The 21,108-nt window shown below is 42.9% G+C and overlaps 1 protein-coding gene across 1 annotated transcript in view; it reads left to right on the forward strand.

Moving 5' to 3' along the window:
* Nucleotides 1-9,022: 9,022 nt before the first annotated feature.
* ETNK1 (ethanolamine kinase 1) overlaps nucleotides 9,023-21,108 on the forward strand; it is a 31,556-nt gene continuing 19,470 nt past the window's right edge. The window contains exon 1 of the mRNA XM_033162188.1: nucleotides 9,023-9,299. Coding sequence (XP_033018079.1) covers nucleotides 9,093-9,299 — 207 coding nt within the window. The 5' untranslated portion in view covers nucleotides 9,023-9,092. The remainder of the gene's footprint in view (nucleotides 9,300-21,108) is intronic.

The raw sequence follows: 21,108 nt of genomic DNA on the forward strand, positions 1-21,108 counted from the left end.
ACCGTAATTATGCATTCAAAGGTAGACTGTGGCGGATTGAGGGAACATGATCAATCATAGGTTCAACGGTCAAGAAGGCAGTTTCTGGTTTCTGCACATGTTGTAGAGGGAAGTGAAGGGTAGGTGGGGTTGAACCTGGGAAGGTAGCCCATCTAGGAGAAGGAAAACTCTGATCCTAAACCTCCGCTGCTTTGCAGGGCATCTTCAGGAGAAGAAAAGGCTCAGGAGTAAACCCTACACAAATCCAGAGTAGAGTCCCTAAGGCGGTTGGGTGGCACCTTGTACACCGCCTCCTGGCAACTCCTGCAGCCAGGCTGATGCCAAATGCTTTCATTTGGACCACATCAGTGAGGCTGAGAGGGGTGTCGTCGTCTGGGCAGCCCAGGCCCTCCATACACACTGCACAGGCTTGCGCCCTGGGAAGGCCACTTTGGTGCTGCTAATGCAGTAGTTTAACTTCACCCCCCCCAGAGGCACTCAATTGTCTCTTGAGACAAACTGATGCCAACAACAATAATCCTAAACCAAATTATTTCTGTGGTCTTAGGCACACTTAGGAGGAATTAAAGAACCTTTTAACGAGGGTGAAAGAGGAGAGCGCAAAATATGGTCTGAAGCTCAACATCAAAAAAACTAAGATCATGGCCACTGGTCCAATCACCTCCTGGCAAATAGAAGGGGAAGAAATGGAGGCAGTGAGAGATTTCACTTTCTTGGGTTCCATGATCACTGCAGATGGTGACAGCAGTCACGAAATTAGAAGACGCCTGCTTCTTGGGAGAAAAGCCATGACAAACCTAGACAGCATCTTAAAAAACAGAGACATCACCTTGCCGACAAAGGTCCGTATAGTTAAAGCTATGGTTTTCCCAGTAGTAATGTACGGAAGTGAGAGCTGGACCATAAAGAAGGCTGATCGCCGAAGAATTGATGCTTTTGAATTATGGTGCTGGAGGAGACTCTTGAGAGTCCCATGGACTGCAAGAAGATCAAACCTATCCATTCTCAAAGAAATCAGCCCTGAGTGCTCACTAGAAGGACAGATCCTGAAGTTGAGGCTCCAGTACTTTGGCCACCTCATGAGAAGAGAAGACTCCCTAGAAAAGACCCTGATGTTGGTAAAGATGGAGGGCACAAGGAGAAGGGGACGACAGAGGATGAGATGGTTGGACAGTGTTCTCAAAGCTACCAACATGAGTTTGGCCAAACTGCGAGAGGCTGTGAAGGATAGGCGTGCCTGGCGTGCTCTGGTCCATGGGGTCACGAAGAGTTGGACACGACTGAACGACTGAACAACAACAAAGGCACACTTAATTCTGCAAAGGATCAACTACAAGATGTTCAGCCAAATCATTTGCATGTGTACTTTGAAGTTCTGTTTATTTCAATGGGATTTAACTCCCAAATATGTGTGTGTGTGTGTGTGTGTGTGTGTGTGTGTAGGATTTAAACCTCAGGTTGACAGCTTCAAACACACTGAGAAAGTACAGCAGGCGCAGCAGCAGTACAAAACTTGTCCTTGCCCATCCCCAACCAACTTTAAAAGGCCAGAACCCTGGGAAGATATTTTCAGCAGTGTGATGGGATATACGGTATTTATCTATAGTATAATCTGTGTTCTCTTTGTAGAGACGTGCCAGGTATTTCTTAGTGCATTAAAAGAGATTAAGCTAGCTAACAAACAGAACAAAAACCCCTCTGTATTCTTCAAACTTAAGAGAGCAAACGCGGCTATTAAATCTCATGTGATGACACTTTGTGCTGCCTATTCCAAAATGAGCCAAAATGCTTTGGGGTTTATGTGCTTTTTGTTTTTGGTTCTTTAAACTCCACTACTTCAAAGGGCGCTCAAGGTCATCTGTTGCTTCCCAAAGACCTTGGCTTCAGCCTGTATAAAGAACTTGCTTTTTGGACAAGGGAATAAACTAGGGGTCGGCGGCCTACAGGGGCAGTTTAACCGTCCCATGAGCCGCCCCCGAACCAAGCCGCCCGCTCAGTGAATCCCCCCATGCTGCGCTAAACCGGGGCGGTGGAAATCGCGTCTGCGCACGCCCAGACGCCAGAAATCCCATGCGCGATCTGGCCCACAGAGAGATCTCTACATGATTTGACCAGCCCAGGCAGCTATAACCTTGTCGACCCCTGGAATAAATGTTTGCTCAGGATGGGAGCAGCTGGAAAGTGGTAACTTATTTAGTTGTGAACTGCTGCGTATCCTGCAGAAACTGACAAGCAGGGGTAAGGTATATTTCAGGGGAGCCAGAACCAACGCTGTACTTGGGGTTCTGACACCAGATCCAAAAACTGGCTGTGGAAGTTTCTTGGGCAGACGGAGATATCCAGCAAGAACTTGGAGGATAGTATGAAACAACATGACCACAGGATTCTCCACCAGCTGCTGCTTCTGAACCAGTCTCAAGGGAGACCCCATGTAAGAATGTACAGTATTACAATAGTCTCAATGCACAAGTCACATAGGTTTTCTACCACTTGGAACTTCAGCAATCTGGAATCATCTGGAACTGCTACCAATCAGTAATCTATGCCTACACTTCTCAGGAGGAGAAAGAAAGGAACTTTTGCCCTCTGTCTTCTCCTTAAACTCAAAGCAACCATCTAGCAAAATAGTTGCCAACCACGCTGTCTGACAATAGCAAATGGTCAAAGGAATGCAGTGTGTGCAGGAGGATCTCTGCGTGCTCTCTCCAATTGCACCCCAAAGCAAACAGGAGGTTGTTAAAATGACGCTGTTGACTTTTTGGCATTGAATTAAAATGCATATGCCTTTAAGTGGGTTCTCATTCTAACCAAGTACAGTAGATGGAATGCTGAACTAGAAACAGTGGAGACCTAGGTTCAAATCTACACAGGCTCTGCATGACAGTAATTTTTATGTTCTTTTATAATTGTTTAAATTAGAGAATGATTGACTTGATGTTTTTTAAATCTTTAAATCTGGTATTGAATGCTTTTTAAAAAAAAGGCAAGTCACTTTGATTTTATTGTTGTTGGAAGCAACAAATTAACAATGATAATATCATGATGCCAACTCAATACTTAAGTCGCACTCATTTCAGTGGGGCTTATACCCAGGTGTAAGTGAATATAGAATTGCAAAGGCAGTGATTCTCACAGGATGGCTATATGGGCCTATATTATGTTCCGCTCTTCTCAACAAAATATGGCAGTTGTCTAACTCAGAATCTTGTATGTAGGTTTCTTTTGATCCCACACGCTGGACCAGATGAGCCTCTGGCCTGATCCACCAGCGTTCTTCATAAATTCTTACTTAAAATGTTTGTTAGCAAAAATCTCTGGAGTGATTTGATAGTCGTACAAGGAACTCTTAACTGACCTGTCCCACGTGAGCCAAGCGCTTCCCACTTGGCATGTCTTGCATCGTGCCAGGCCCTTCCTTGCATTGTCCCAAGCAGGTAGAAATCGCAAGGAAGCCCCTGCTGTACACATTTAGCATGAGATAGGCCATTAACCTTTTGCAGGCCTGAATTACGACGATTTCTTTGTGTGCCGTGTAGAGCGCTATGACTGAGCATCTTGGAAACGCCTACTCATAAATTGCAGAACAAAAATAGCCATGAATGATCCCTGGGCAAGCGCCAAGCAGTGTGCCACATGGACGGCTGTTTACACATGAATGACTAAAGGAGAAAGATCTCTAAATAAAAAGTGTGCAGATCAGAGGAGAGTGCCTGCAAGTTCTCAAATGTCACATCTGCCTACAATAACTTAAAATTCATAGTAGGTTTCTGTTATTTCCACCGTAAACATCACTGGTGTTCAAACATTTCCTTTTTTTAATGGCAGCTTGCTTTTTTAAAAATTTCAAGCACATCTGATTGTTTAAAGTTTCCCCGTTCACTATCAACACTCCAAAGCCATACTGCAGTTAACCTTGTAGTCAAGCCCAAGCGTGTGTTAACTGAAACAACCACACAGTGTTTCCCTGTTTACCCCTGCCTTCACTTCCCCTTCCTCTTCTTGCTTTCCTTAGGTTGAATTTTAGATCGTGGCATCACCTTACCCCTTTACCCCCTTATTCTGCAGAACCGGCACTGTTACAGGTGCTGCATGATCCTTGTTTTGCACTTGCGAGAAATTGATCTTCTAGTGTGGCAGCACCTGCGCTTTGGAACTTCCTGCCAATTGACATCAGACACACACCACCCACACACTCTTGTCGGCATTTGCATAGAACATTTTTGTTTAGGCAAGACTATCCAGACAAGTAGATGTTACATGTGTTTAAATCTGTTTTTAGCTTATTGTTGATTCTAATAATCTTCTTAATGTTTTTAAATACCTGTTTTTAGCTGTCTTTTGTTAATAATTTCAGTATTTCATTTTTGTAAACTGCTTAGAGGTTTTATTACAGTCAAGCAGTATATAACCTTGGTTAAATAAATAAATTGTAAGTAGTTTTGCTTTCGTCTGTGCTGAGTCTCCCACCATTCGACCCCATCAGATGACTCCAGGTTCTAATAGAAAAACTTCTGTTTCCCCCACAGCATGCATGCGTTTTTACAAATCTCTATCATGCAGCCTCAATAATTTTTTCCTAAACTAAAATACTCCTTTCTTCACAGGAGAGTTGTGTCAGTCATCTGATCCCTGGCAATTTCTAGATACAAGAGATCATTGGAAGGAAAGTGGGCAAGATTTTCAGGGCAGCTCATACTCATCAAAAGCAAACTAGTTGCGGCATTAAGAACAATTTTTAGAATATACATCTGTAAAGCAGGAAAATAAGCTGTAAAAATAAAACCAGGAGCAGCAAATGTACTACATATAAAAGCTTCAGGTATTTTTTTTTTAAGTATTAAGGTGATGGTGAAAACTTGTTAAACCTCACACATATATTTATCACATTTTAGCTTTGGAATTGTAAAAAAAAATTGCAAGGTGGAGTTTTAAAACCCAACACTGAAATAATGTTGAAAAATACAAAGCAGTGCTAGGACCAAAGAGCATGTTGAAATTAATAAAATTGGCACATAGCAACTCCTGCAGCCAAACTGGTGCCAAACGTATTGCTCTGCTTTCCATTGGACCATTAAAAAAAAAAAAACCAAGACCCCTTGCACCCCCTCCCCTCCTTTTTCATGCCCAGGGTAGGCCTGTCCTCTGCCTGCACCTCAGAGCCAGCCCATCACATGGGGCTGGGCCTTGGTGGTGGCCCCTCCTCATCCTCACCTGCTCTCCAGCAGCCACTAGGAGCTGCCCAAGGGAGGAGGCCAGAGACAAGCACTGGCCATCCTCCTCCCTGAGCTCTGGGGGATCAATTCAGAAGCCAGGAGGGCTTTCGTAATTCTGGGACTGTTCCTGGAAAACAGGGCCGCTTAGAGGGCATGTCATTGTCCGTTTCAGAACATGCACACCATTTGCTTGAAACTTAAAGCACCTAAACACTTAGCTTTGGAGTGGTTCACCCCTTGCATGTTGATTGGGTGGCTTTAAGATGCTAGAGGCAGGGGCACTGCTGAGGAAATTAGTAAGGGTCGCCTGTCCCCCAATGACCCTGGACCACTACAACACTGTATCTTAAAAGGGTTTACTTGTTTTTGGATTATCTCTAATGTTGCTACACTACAGAAGGGTTTCATGTGCCAACGCCCTTTTTTTGATCAGCCTTGCAGCAACATTTATGTTTTCCTGTAACAACTCATGGCTACCCATGTACGCAATACACATTAAAAAAAACCAAACCCTTATTGCCTAACTCAAGAATGTGTCATCAAGCTAAAACGCAGCATAAAGATAAAGCATTAAGAACTGCAGCAGAAGGGTTAGGGGTGCACATACACCAATAAAGGAAAGGACTCTGGATTGAAAGATGCTACGGGAGCAGACAATCATATAACAAAAATGAAATTAAATGAAATGAAAGGAGCCAGCAATTACATAAGCATGCAGTGATGCTACGCACTGAGCTTGGCAGTAACCGCAGTTGCATCAGGGGCTGTAACTTACCTTGCAACCATTAATAGCTGAACTATTAGTTGATGAGAGTTTGCCTGACCTGTGCTGCAGGGTTAATCTTTTGCATTTGAATGGCACATTTTCCCCCACTAGATAACCATCTCGCTTTCATTAATCATTTCCTCATGTCCCTCTTTCTCTTTCTCTTCTTTGGATCAGTCCTAAAGTAGAAAATACAGTAACACTAGGTGGACGAAGGAGTGAATAGCATTGTGTAAATATGGAAGGGTTGATAGTTGTTGAAGAAGACTTATGGCTGGGACATAAGTGTATTTACTCGGAAGTAAGTGCTGTTTAAATGACTGGTGCAAGTGCCTGGGTAGATATGCTGAATGTCCTCTGAAGGGGGGGGGGAAGCTTTCAAGTCAATATAGGGACAAGGTTCAAAATGATTCAGGTAAAATGAACTCTGCACATTTTCATGAACATTGGACACGCCCATCGATCCAGCCTTGAGCCATTATAAAATGCATGTACAAGTCAATCTGGTCTGGGTCATGCCCCGAATTCAGCTCCTGAAAGTTCTTTGGAAATGTTGAGGTTGCATAAATTCCTGTGTTATGTATGGACAAGGATACAATTGCTCAATAAACTCATTTCTCTTTTTTCATCCCAGTCCTAGAATCCTAGAAATCCATAGTTGGAAGGGATTACAAGGGTGATCTAGCCTAACCCCCTGGAATGCAGGGATCTTTTTGTTCAACGTAGGGCTCGAACCCACAGCCCTAAGATTAAAAGTCTCATGCTCTACCATCTGAGCTATCCAAAAACTGCAAGGGGGTGGTATTATTTTATCTGAAGCTGGTTTTTGTTTTTTGTTTTTTTAACTTTGCTGATCCGCTACAAAAAAGACAGTTGACAGCCTTGCAATCTTAAAGACAGGACACAAAGGGAAAAGGAGTTGTAGGGAGAAGGAGGTGCTGGGAGTTGGTAAACTCAGGCAACTCAGTCTTAGTTGTGGGGTTTTGTAATGACCCACTGGAAAGAGTATTTGGGGAAAGGAAGAGCTGAAAGGTGTTGGTCTCTCAGCTGAGGCCCTGTAGTTCTTTCTTGGTTGAATGGCTGCCATATTATGACAGTCATGGGAGGAGGAGACTGGTGGGTGCTGATCTTTCAGCTGAGCCAATAGAGAGGCTGCTGTGCAGTCCCATTTCCTCATTCTGTTATGATTAATCAGACTGTGATCAGGACAACCCTGCCTCAAATGAGTAAGGTGTAAGGAAGATTTACGTGTTGCATTCAATCCATTTGTTTGTTTTAGAGCAGGGGTGTCAAACTCAAATTCATTGGGGGCCGCATCAGCAGTTTGGTCACCCTCAAAGGGCCGGTTGTATCTGTAGGACTATGTGTCCACTCTTTATTATCATAAATTATTGTCACTGCATTCAATTATGACTGTTTTTTGTAATAATGTAAGTAATAATGTCGTGCGTGCGCACTCCGTCGCTGGGCTCCTGCTGCTGCTGCCGCTTCCGCAACGACAGCCCCCCCAAGCCGCTTTTTCACTCAGAGGGCTCGCAAAGTCGTTGCGGAAGCGGCAGCAGCAGCGGGAGCCCAGCAACTGAGTGTGCACGTGCGACATTTTGCGCGTGCGCACTCAGTCCTGACATTGCGTCGTGACATCACGACGCCCCACCCCCAGGGGGGTGCCTCCTCCGCGCTGCCGCCCCAGGCGGCACGGAGCCTCCCTCCGCCCCTGCGGCAGCTACACGGGCCACATGATGAGGTCTGGCGGGCCGGATTCGGCCCGCGGGCCTTGTGTTTCACACCTGTGTTTTAGAGCATTTGTACCCTGGTCTTCAGCCTGAAAGCCTCCCAGAGTGGCTCACCCCCCCCCCCAAAAAAAAACCAGTCCCTACCCACAGGCTTACAATCTTTTTTTTAAAAAAATGACATGCAAGGAAAAAGGGACAGGGAGGAAAGAGGAAAAATTAAACCTCGAACACCAATTTCTAAATAGTTGTTCCTGCAATGACCATCTGGCACAGTGGGCTTTTAGCAAAGTTGGTGGAATGAACCCTACTTGAGCTGTGCACTCATAAAAACGTTATCCACACGTAACATTCAAGTGTATGCAATCATTGGAACTGCACAGTTATTCAAATGTTCAAGTGTAAAGCCTGTGCATACCAGTTGAGCTGCAATGTTCACATATGATTTTCCGCAGCAGGAGTACGATCTGTGTGCGCTGCGGCTGCGAACACCGTAGCTAAACTGTGCAAATCTACAAAGGGATCTTCCTACGTCACACTCAATGAGCGTCTAATCTGTGTACACAAATGTCTGAGCGTCAGACATGCCCTCCCCGCCCCATAGCTAGTCCCATTGCTAGGTCCTTAAAGGACTTGGAGCACGGTCCCTTCCAACGCTGTAATTCTGTCATTTTTGGCAACAACAACCAAAAAAAAGTAAAAAAGGGAGAGAAAACCTGTCTGGGAAAAAGGCAGGCCAATCTTGGACCATATAACTGAATGGGAGGGAGGTTTGGGTGCGGGGGGGGGGAGTCGGCGGATGGAGAGAAGGGCGGAGGCGCGAGCATTCCATTGACAGCGAAGGCGCGAGCGTTCCATTGACGGGGAACCGCCCCCCGCGCAGCCCCCTAGAGAAGCAGCCCCGCCCACACCCGTCTCTCCCGGCATGCCCCGCGGCGAGAGAACCTCGGCGGAGAGGTCTGCGAAGTGTGTGTGTGTGTGTGTGTGTGTGTTCGCGTGAAAACGAAGAAGAGCATTGTGGGGGAGAAAAGCGGGGGCGGGGCCTACAATAAAATCTGCATCTATAAATAGGCTGGTGGGCTGGAGGGGCGGAGCTTCTCCTTCCCAACCCGAGGAAACGGGGAAAGGGGCGTGGAGAAGGAGAGCGAGAGGAGAAAGAAAGGGGAGCCAGCCAATCGTGGGCCGCCTCTTTGGCTGCCTCCTTTCCCTCCCTCCGCCAGTTGGTCTCGCGCCGCTCAGTTGCCGGCTGCTCCCGCTCGCGTGACGACGGCGACGACGACGACGACGCTGCTGCTGCTGCTGCCGCCGCTCCTCCTCGCCCGCCGCCGTCTCGCCCTGCTGCCGAGGCTCCCCCGCCGCCTGCGCTCGCCCGCCGCCGCCGCCATGGCCAACTATATCCACGTGCCGCCGGGCTCGCCCGAGGTGCCCAAGCTGGACGTCGTCGTGAGCGAGAGGGGCCCCGCTTCGGGGGCGGGAGGCGGCGGCGGAGATGGAGAAGGAGGAGGAGGCGGGCCCGGCTACCGCCGCGGGGCCCTCCGTCTCCTCAGCCAACTGAGGCCTGCTTGGAAGCCCGAGGAGGTGACGCTGAAGGTAACGGCTGAGGCGAAGCGGCGGAGGGGGGGGGGGAGAGAGAGAGAGAAGCGGGAGGAGGCAGGTTGTGGGGAGGGGGAGAGATGGCGGGCAGCCATTGTGGCGAGGCGAGGCGAGGGAGGAGTAGGAGCGGCGGCGGCGGCGGCTCTGTCTGTCTGTCTCTCTCTCTCCTCAGCGCTTCCCTCTTGAGGGGGAGAATGAGAGAGGAGGAGAGAGAGAGAGAGAGCGGCTCGGGCAGCCTCGGCTTCCATTCCGCTCGCGCAGCCCGAAGGAGGAGGAGGAGCAGGAGCAGTAGCAGCAGGCAGGTTGGGCGTGCGCGCTTCGAGCTGTGCCTGTGCTGCTCCAACTCGTACGGACTACACGGAGGCGCGCGCTCACACACGCACGTTTCTGTGCAAGGCGTACGAGTCTGAACCCGAGCCGTGTTCTAATTATAGAGTTCGGGGGGGAGGGGGAGGGGTGCGTGCTCGTATGGCGTGATACGCCTGTGTGTGTGTGTGTGTGTGTGTGGGAGAGGGCGCTTATATTCTACACGATGGGGAGGAGTGCGTGTGTGATATGCCTGTGTGTAATGTATGTATGTAATACGTATGTGTGTGCATTAAATACAAGTGTGTGTAATAAGCTTGCATTTATTATATGTGCATATATGATATGCCTGCGTTTAATACTTGTGTGTAATATATATATATGTGTGTGTGTTTATGTGACATGGCAGTGTGTAATATACGTGTGTGCTGTGTGTGTGTGAGAGAGAGAGAGAGAGACAGATACCTGTAGGTATGTTTGAGCTTTTATTCCAGCTCAAAGGATGCAGAATAGGGAGGAGTGCACATGTGATACACCTTTGTATCTGAGCTTGTACTCTAGTAATATAGCCTGAAGGATATAGAGCAGGGAGGTGTGTGTGTGTGTTGGTGAGCTTCTATTCTTGTAGTACAGCCTGAAGTCTTAACATGTACTTGTGGGTGTGTATATCATGCATATATAGAAAGGGAGAATAAGCTTTCCCTGCTCACCTTTCCTTAAAAAAACCTCACCTCTTGCTTCTCTTTCCACAGGGCTCATCTCTTCTCACTCTTGCTTCCCCCCTCCCAACCCTGTTTCATGAGGTTATGATTATTTTAAAATGGGATCCACCACCCTGAACTGATTTGCGCAAAAATTACACATAAAACATGCTAGTTTGCAGGAAGGGGGAAATGGAACAAGAGAGATATTGGGGGGGGGGCTGGGATGGGTTCCTTAGTATAGATTGCTTTTCTCAAAAGTTGCCATGTAGGCTTTTGCATTCTATAGCTTGAGAGGCAAAGGGATTTTTTGCAGTCTATAGCTTGAGAGGCAAGCACACAATATCCATACAAATCTCAATTGAGGAAGTCAGCATTCTTTTCTCTCCTTGTCTTTCCAGAAAAACCATAAGAAAAACTTGAATTTCTCTGTCAAGTTTTAACCCAAAAGAATGCTGGGAGGACAATATGTTCCTTCACCCTTTCCCCAATGCGCTTTTCTTTGTAGAGGAATTTAAGCATTACAATAATAAAGTAGCAGGAGTTACTTTCTTTCAGAGAGCACATTGTAGTTATTCACCTTTTTCCTAAGCAACATCGTCCTGGTCAAATCTTAATAATTAAGCATGGGGCAGCTTTAGGTTATCACTTTCACCTCAAGGAAAGGTGTTAATGAACTATTGCAATAAAGGCTAGATCCTAAACATTCTGAAGGAGAGCATGAATAAAGTGGCATAAGCTTGCATACAATTAAGTTATACTCAGACTCACTGAAACAATGAAATTAAGGTAATCCTTTCCTTTCAATGGGTCTTCCCCATGTATGGCTAGCATTAGATATAACCCCTTGTCTTCCTTTCTTGTCTCTCAAGTATTTTCAGGGGCAACTTCAGCCTTCTAACCATTTTCTGCTTCAGAAGAGGTTTTGCATTGTAGCAATAAACTTAGCATGTTAAGTTGATAAGTGGTGTATGGTTGCATTGTTTTAAAGTGTGGGAGGGGAACAGTTACAAACAGAATATAGCTGATATAAAACATTATACAAATATACCTTCTGTGGGTTAGCCAGAAAACTTTTTGGAGTTCCTTACTGCAAGAGATGCATTTGTAGTAATAGCTTTAAAAAAATCTGCCCTGAATCTCTTCGATCAGTTAGGTTCTAGACAAACAAATCTGACAGTATAGAGGATCTTGGCTCCTTAGTTGGTATTAATATTGGGAAAGCTTGTGGTCTTCATAAAAATTGCTTTGTAGCTGTTATTTAAAAATTTCAACATTTGACTGGATTATCTTCCTGACATGGGTGTTGCAGAGCTTATTCAGCTTCTTGGTTAGGGATGTTGAAGATCTGTTTATGCTTGCCAATGTTTGTACTTCTAAAAACACACACATCAGTGATGTGGGTTTATTTAGGAAATTTTCCGTTGGCAATGGTGGGGGGGGGGAATCTCATGCCTTGGAGTGATTTAATTTAGCGTGCCTTTTAAACATGCATTTAGTAAACAAATCGTTACTAGTTTTTTGTCCCAGTATCTAAAACATTTTATTTTAGAGTATTCACATTTAATGTGGTTTAAATGTTTTTTATTGGAATGCTTATGAAAAAGCAAAATAGCGTGTACTGCTCAAAAGTTAAGTTGCTGAAACTTGTTTACACTAAAATTTAGCAACTCAAAAGAACTCCATGACTTGCTGATGACAACTAATCTATTTCAGCAAAGTTCTCTTCTTTTACACTTAGCCCCTCCAGTCTGATGTCACTACACGCACACACACCCTATTAGACATAAGTGACTTGTGCACAACCGCATATGTGCGTGGTGCCGGGAAATACATAAATAAATGGGTACCGGTAGATTCAAATCAGGAAATAGCAGGAGAGAGCTGGAAAATCCTTGTTGTTTGCAAGGAGACCTTTCCTGGACTCTGAAGAGGACTTCACTGAGGGCAGAGGAAGCCCCTGAGAGACCAAAGAGACTTTGTTTAGGCTGTTCTGCCTCCCCGCCTAGCAGCTGATTTGCACGGCAGCGCAGCAGCAGCCTCCTGCCAGCCCCAGAGCTTCAACTCTTGTTGATGAGGGAGATGTGTGGAGAGAAAGCTGGAGAGCAGGAGAAAGGGGCATTTAGAGGCCTTTTAGAGGGTGCTGTCTACTTAAAGGTAAAGAGGGACCCCTGACCGTTAGGTCCTGTCATGGACGACTCTGGGGTTGCGGCGCTCATCTCGCTTTATTGACCGAGGGAGCTGGCATACAGCTTCCGGATCATGTGGCCAGCATGACTAAGCTGCTTCTGGCAAAACCAGAGCAGCACATGGAAACGCCGTTTACCTTCACGCCGTAGCAGTACCTATTTATCTACTTGCACTTTTGATGTGCTTTCGAACTGCTAGGTTGGCAGGAGCAGGGACCGAGCAACGGGAGCTCACCCCAGCAGGATTTGAACCGCCGGCCTTCTGATCGGCAAGCCCTAGACTCTGTGGTTTAGACCACAGCGCCACTCGCGTCCATGGTGTTACATGGTGTTTATTTATGTGCACGGGGGCCCAGAACATAACCTCCGCAAGTGGGGGGGACACCTATTAAAAAACTTTTTAGTTTGGGATTTCCTTTGACCTGCATGGCCAGTGTGGTGAATTCCATTAAAAATTGGATTCTTTTTGTTTCGATTTATTTACTTAAATATTATAAAGGAGGTAGTGCAGCATTCAAATAAATAAGATCAACAACACTAAGCATGTACAATACATAATCATCCCAGATAAACTGTTCTAAAAGAACATATTTGTTATTTTTACTCTCACCTTTGCCTACAAATCAGTGATATTTGTTCTCACATGATTTCTAGGGATAATCACATAAAAACATTAATTACAATATTGTATTTGCAGTTTACATTATTACAGATTAACTTATAAAATAGAAATATTTCCATTTGAAAATAAAGCGCTCAAAATTCTGCTTTGGAAAAAATTCTACCCCACATCACTGACAGGGAGTATATATTACTATTATCATTATTATTATTATTATTATTATTATTTACACTCCATCTTTTTCCCTGGTGGGACAGTTTACAGATAAAAATTAGAACTGCTAAAAACATAGAAAATAATCATTAAAAACAATTAAATACATATATATCTTAACTCTATTAAAACCATAGCAATGATTATAATAAAAATAGCATGGCTCTAGTCATTTCATTAAAAGCTGTCAGTTCCCAAAAGCCTGTTGGAACAAAGTCTTCACCTAGCTTCTCAAGGAGAGCGTTCCAAAGCCTGGGAGCAGCCACCGAGAAGGCCCTCTCCCTCATCCCTACTAAGCATACCTGTGAGGGTGGTCTCACTAGAAAGAGTACATAGTGGTTAAACAGCTTAAATTATAATGGTATCTCGGTTAAAGAACAGTCCTGTTTACAAATGATTCACGAACTCCGCAAAACGAAGTAGTGTCCCAGTTTGCGAACTTTACCTTGGTCTAAAAACGGAATCCGAACGGTGGAAGGGCACCGGCAGTGGGAGGCCTCAATAGGGAAAGCGTGCTTTGGTTTAAGAATGGTTTTGGTTTTAGAATTGACTTCCGGAACACATTAAGTTCGTAAACCGAGATACTCCTGTATTAGTTTTGGCCTAGAGGCTATTTGTATAGCTTTTATTATTACGTATGATTCAAATAGAATATTCTAGAACAGGAATGTACACACTGTCTCGGGAATTAATAATAATAATATTTCTATACAGCCCTTCATCTGAGAATCAGGGTGGTTTACAATATAAAATCACAAACTTTAATGGAGTTTCCTCCTGACCATTAGGACACATGTCTTTAGCTGTAACATCCAATTCATTGTTTGACATGGATTATACTTGACTGGAGGTAGTTGCCCAATTCAGATGTCATAGCAAGCTGTTAGAGAAAATTAGACATGGAGGAGGCAATCCACAGTGAGGGGCAAAAGTATAGGATGGGGTGCCTGAGTCCACGGCACATTCTCAATCTTCAAATCATGATTTGAAGGATTGCCCTCACTCACACATTACAGTAAGCCATTGTTTGTTTGTTTGTTTTTTAAAAAAAGGCTGGTGTGCACTGTTGAAATTGGTTCCTCTGTTGCTAAGAGGAAACAACCACAGTGCTGTCGTTGTTTTGCATGAGAAACGAGTGCTTGTGCTTCAAACTATGAGAGAAAGTTGAGTACAGATGCTGCTCGGTCACCGTATGGCATAGTTTGTGATGGTGGCATTCCACAACGCATGAGTCAGTCTGTTTGAATTGAGCCATAGTGAATTAAATGTATTTATTCAGTTTAGGTGTTCTAGGGTATGCATCCAGGATGGATGACTAGCCTTGGAGAAATGGAGCAGTTCACGACTACCACCAGACCGCTTGATTTCTATACTGGTCATGCCTGAAGAAGTATTGCCTCCTGCATAAGCAGCTGAAAAGTGTAGTGGCCATTTGATTTCTGTGCTGCCAGAAAACAAGAGGCTTTGCTTCCTCTAGCAAGGAAGCCAAGCAGGTTGGTGAATGAGGGATAGTGCAATCCTTCTCCCTCGCTGCAGCTATTATAGGAGCCAAGTGAGGCTGGCAGAGGAGGTACAGAGCAGTCCATTCCTTCTCTACTATCTCATTCGGTTACTGGAATAGAATTCTGTGTAGTCACCTTGGAATTTCTAGTTACCATATATCTTGTGATTTAATATAAGGCTGCAATAAATGGATTTGTTTCAGATATAAATTCCTGAAAAAATAGCTTTCTGTCTGATACCTTTACGCAGTACAAATTTGCATTCTCAAACAGGTGGTCCTCATTCACACTTTAAATATGTATTTTGAATATGTACTTGAAAATGAGTGCATTTGCACTTAATTTTACAAGCAGTGTTAGTTGGCTCCATCCCTGATGAATTAGTTATATATGGTTCACATTGCTATTTTCAGTGAGGACTGCTGCTCTTCATTGTGCATGTTGAGAAGAAGGCACTAAATAGTAATTATCTCATTTTTCTTAGTGTTGTGTGAGGGAGAATGGTTTTGTGTTGCCTTTTTGAAAAGGATACTTTAGCCAACTATTTCTGTTAAAGAAGTTGGAAATAGTTACTTGGAGCTCTATCTCTCTCTTTCTCCTAGAAGTTTGAAACTTCTGAACAAACATAATGGCTAGTGCCCATGTAGAGGTGAATCTGGTTGTGAGCTGTTTTGAAGAACACATCCAACCAAACAAAAATGGAGTAGAAGAATTAGAAGACCGAATATAAAATTAGGGGAATAAAGGGCTTACATCTAAGCAATAAAATTTAGCAGTTTGTAACAGGATAAGATAAATGCTTCTACAGCTGATTTAACTAACAATATTATGTAGTACGCCAACAACTTTAAACTGTTGGGACAGATTACTTCGTGATAGAACAGAAGTCATAAAACCTAGTTTGAGACGCCCCTTGGCTGAATGCTATTAATTTGATATGTGGTCTGTGCTGTTCCTTATATCATTTTTTTATTTTTTTATATATGGTTACAGGTTTTCTAAAAATGCTTTATACACTCTTGATGTTTGGGGATGTTTATTTTGTGACCCACTCATAGTTGTATGACGAGAAAGTGGTATATAAGATTTTTTAAAAACACATTTTTTATTTTTGTAGACTTAGATTTTGAATTGCTGTGTGATGAGCATCAAACAATTATATTCTAAAACACCTGCAATGTGCTAGAAATAATTTATCCATTGTAATTTGTAACTAAGTAACATGGGGGAAAAACTTCTTTAAATATCCTTGTAATCAATTACTGAGAAAATCATAGAATTGTAGTGATGAAAGGGACCCCCAAAGACCAACTAGTCCAAACCCCCTGCAATACAAGAATCTCGGCCAGATCATGCCTGACAGGTGGCCATTCAACCTCTGCTTGAAATCCTTGTGAGAGTCTTCCACTGCCAAAAAAGCTCTTCCTGATGTTTCATCATAAGGCTTGGTTTCCAGACCCTGTATCACTTTGGCCACCCTCCTCTGCACACATTCTAGCTTGTCAGTATCCTTCTTAATTTGTGCTGCCCATAACAACACAATATTCTGGTGGGTTCTGACCAATGCAGATTAGAGCTATTTCCCTTGTTACTTTTGAATAATGCTTTGTTACTTGTGAATAAGCATTAAGTGTAAGATTAGTACAGCCTGGACAACTGAGGGAAGACTAGTTCACTCAAGACCAGGCCATGGAAGTTGAGTGTTTTTTTTGCATGATATATTCTGGCTGGGTCCTTTATTGTAATATTGATTATCAAAGTGCCAACAGATTCTAGTAATATGAATGTGAAAGTGGAGAGGGAAACGACACTTCCTCCAGTTGTGTTGTTTTATATCTTTTAGTGAACCATGTCTCTTTCCTGTTGAATTTTCAGAAATGGCTATTCCTAAACTAAACTGCAGCAAGTTAGCTGAAGGTTGGCATACTAGCTCCATTGTAGAGGTGTGTTTTTTTGTTTTTTGTTTTACTTGGCAGCAACATTATATTGCAGCTTCAGGTTTCACTTAGCAAGTGTGCTAATTGCTATTTTGGATTTATGTTAAGCTTTGGCATTCACCTTTTTAAAGTCTAACCATTATCAACTCAGTGGATTAATTACAGCCTTTGTCATTAGTTACAGTTTAGAATAGAGTTTGACCTATTACCACATTCCTTTTTTCTAAGACTGCTGTCCTACACACACTAACCTCAGTGGGACTTAACTTTTGAGCAGACCTGTATAGTCCTGTAAGATGTTTTAAATTGTTCTTAGTATTATTATTTTTAACTGCTGTAACCTACTCTGGGACCTCAGGGTGCAGAACAGTAAAATAAATAAATAAGTGTCATTTTCATTTCACTTTATCCACATTTAACTGAAGTATTACACAGTACTGTTGGAGATATATGTATATGTATATGTGTGTTGTGTGTGTGTGTGTGTGTGTGAGAGAGAGAGAGAGAGAGAGAGAGAGAGACATGCATGCATAGGTGTTTTGCCTATTTGGGGGTGTGGTCTGACTATTACTAGCATTTCTTGTGTGAAATGGGTATTTTGTGGTGCACTAAATAGGTTTTTGAATGTGTCTTTCATGTAGTTCTATGGTTTGGGATCTATTCTCCAGTGATCTGACTATTTTTGAGACTTCCGTTACCAAGATTCTTTTCTTGCGTTTGTCAACTATGGTCTTGTTCTGTTCACTTGCACCTTAAACTTTACTATGTAATTCTTGTCAAATTATCTGGCTTCTTGCTGTTTTTGCATGAGAGCTGATACTCATTACAGTAGTTTTTTCACACCAGAAATTTTGTTTAGCAGCACAAGTTTCTACTATGGCACCGACAATTCAGTTATTTCTACTTAGATAACCTTTTTGATGTAAAAATAAGACATTTCTCCTTTCCATTTTGAAAATACAGGTACTACTAATAAAAAAGAAGAGATTATTACTAGAATGTTAATAGAATACTTGAATTGGTAAATAGTTCAGTGACATGTATTTTATGACATTATGCAACAGCTATTTTGTAATCTAGATTAGAATCATCATGTGACATAATGTGAGATAATGTATGAGGCATGGAGCAACTACATAGTAATCATATGAAAACTGAAGCATGTTCTTTATGAACCTTTATAAGCAAATAGCTATAGCACTCTTGTTTCTGGATTGTTGAATAATTTGGTTTGCATGGGTCTGGGTGCTAGAGAAAGTAATTTAGATATAGATTTTGCTGTTTTGCTTTAAACAAGATTTGTTTGCACATTGACATACTGAGGAGAAATGAATGACTTAAAAGAATGACCCTTTAGCTTCAGCAATTAAAGTATTTGGATAAGTATGAAAGTTATAGAGATGAGATTTTAATCCTCTTTCAAAGTATTGCTGCTGGTTGTCTTTTAACTTAGTTGTACCTGTACAGTGAGTGAATCACTAATCACCCTCCCCACCTTGGCTCTCCATGTCCTAGGCATCTGTTTTGTGGAATAGCTTTGTTACCAGCAGTCAGCCAAGCCTGAAGTTCATGTACAGTACATAAAAGATTTACTGAAAAGGCAATAGAAGATTGCTGAGTATATTCAGCAAAGTCCCACAGTGACCCCCAATGTCTAAAATATGCAACTGCAGGAAAGAAAACATTAACAGAAGTAATGGAACAGGGTGCACAAGGGCTATATGATCCACAAAATGTGTGTGTGCGTGCGTGCAGCCGGTCAGCTGTATGGCCCAAGAGATACTTTTGCAAGCATGGATTTGATTGTCAGTCAACACAATCTTCACCTTCCCAGGCCCTCACCCAACTCACTTCTATTACCTCACTTCATTTTTTGTGGAGAAGAACCTTCTACTTGCTTGTGCCTTCCTAGAGTGGGCTTCAGTGTCTGGGGCTCTTGAGGGCTTGATGGAATCAGCCCCCCACCCATGCACTAGAGTACTTTATTTTTGGTACCGTGCTGTTAAAACAAGACTTGTCAACCTTGTGGCCCACTGACTTTGCACTGTCTTGTTCAGGTGTTTCACACAAAATGACCATTGTGGTAGAGTGAGTAGCATGGATTTCGATTGAGGAGACCAGTGTACAAATTGACATCACTGGATTACTGGGAGGATAAAAGGGAGTACCACTTTTTATACAGTAGCACCATGACATACTCAAAGGATGGGTCCTTGCCCTGATGATCCCATAGTGTAAATTTATATGGAGGTGAGGGATAAGAGATAAGGGTCACCGAGGGTAAATGTGTGCATTTGTAGTTAGAATTTATTTCATTTGTGGATGGGGATTTAAACCTTTATGGAAAGTCTTAGGTTTTAGGAAATTCTGGGAGCAAGTGAGAAAGAGCAGTTTTAGGACCACTTCAAATGGCTGAAGGTGGTAGAGCTTAGAAAATGAAGACTGCATTTTGCAGTTTCCCATAAATAGCTGTTGGACCCTCTTTACTCCTATGTATCAAATTGTTTTCAATTTCAAGCTATCTGCTAGTTTTGGATACAGTCCACAATGGGGGTAGGGGGAAGCATGCAAGAAATATGTAGGGTGGAAGGGACTAGTACAACTGTGGTCTTCAAAAACAGGACTCATCAAAATTGTTAGTAATAAAGATTGAAGTTACCCCTTGGTTGGAACTGGCAGTACTACTACGTTAACTTGACCTCCCTGTCTCATAGATATTAAGAGCAAGAAAAATGGTGCTTGAATGAGTCAGAATTGACTGCATTACCTTAGATTATTTCTATGCATGTAGAATTCCTTAATGTATGTCATTAGTCACATTAGTAATTCAGCAGTTCATATCATATTTTTGTATTCCATTTTAATTTCTGGTCTGTGTAAGGGCATAAATTCAAAATAAATATGCAATATAGCTTAAAATCATTATCTTAATGTCTATTATTAGTCTGCCTCTGCCTTTATGAGCAGGACTTTTCATGTGTTTCATTCTGTAATTCATAGTGTCTTCAGCAACTTCTTCATGCAGTGTCATGCCCTGGTAAACATGCCATTATATTAGGCAATACAGTTTTTGCATTGGAATATTTTATTCTAGGAAATACTGTGTCATGCTTGATTATTGAGGGCCCCCTCCCTCTCTTTCTCTCTCTCTCTCTCTCTGGGCCCTATACTGTAACTAACATGACAGTATAGTTCAAGAGATCACAGAAACCAAAACAGCTGTGTGTAAACATCAATCCATAGAATTTGTATAGAAACTATACAAAAATATGTGCCAATGAAGCTGTTTTCAATTTCATCCTAAATAAATACAACCACATGGCATACAGCTGTTTGGGAAATAAAATCCAAGGAGCTAGAGGTGGGGTTGTGATACTGGGTGAGTGAGCAGTTTTTCTGTTTGTGGAAGACCTCACTAATTTATGTTACTGACTACTAGAAACCTGATTATTATTTTTTAAACTACCTTATCATTGTGATTAAATATCTCTTTATAGCTTTTGTGAATGCAAAAAATGTTAAATCAGTTCATTTAAAATGTTTTCTTGTGTGGTCTTGTAACAGTTGGGGAGTTGTGTTTTATCTTGTACCAAAAGAAGGTTTCCTGCTATGAGGACTACATAAGTATTGTCATTCTGTAGCTGGTGAAAAATCTGTCTAGTCCAGCATCCTGCCACTATAAGGAACAATGGTTGGCAGCCCTGGGGAATGTGCCAGGGGGGTGGGGTGACAATAGCCACTCGGTGTGTTCCTAGCATCTGATGCTGGATTTGCAATGTCTGAGCAGAGACTCTATTTTCAGTTATCCCAGCTAATAGCCATTGTTGACACATCCACTTGTCTGTTCTAAGCTAGTGACAGTCAGTACATCTTGTGGCAATGAACACTGCAAAGCTAACTGAGAAGTACTTCCGTTCTGATGTGTAAAGATAATAGTTCCTTCTCTGGAAGACATTTGCAAGGTGGCCACTTGGACTTATCCCTTTGTATTTATCATTACTACAAAGTAGACAAGTTTGGCTTGACCAAGGTATCCTTTTCACAGGAGAGTACTCCAGCACTCACTACAAGAGGAGGTTCTCTTATTTGTCTCTGAAGATACTGCTGCTGAGCAACCACCTCTTTTGACCAAGAATGAAGAGGTGGACTTGTCATAAAGGGTTTTTGTTGGTGATGAGTGCAGCATATGGGCCTGTCCTGCAGGTCTAACCTGAATTTGTGTGGATTGGTGGGATGCATTTGTGCACTCACCCCTGAGAGAATAGTTAGGTACTCGATGACAACCCACCTATTCTGTCTTCCTTGGAGTATTTTGGTTTTCTTTTTCTATCCTCCT

Source organism: Lacerta agilis, chromosome 10, assembly GCF_009819535.1.
Source record: "Lacerta agilis isolate rLacAgi1 chromosome 10, rLacAgi1.pri, whole genome shotgun sequence".
NCBI classification, from domain to species: Eukaryota; Metazoa; Chordata; class Lepidosauria; order Squamata; family Lacertidae; genus Lacerta; species Lacerta agilis.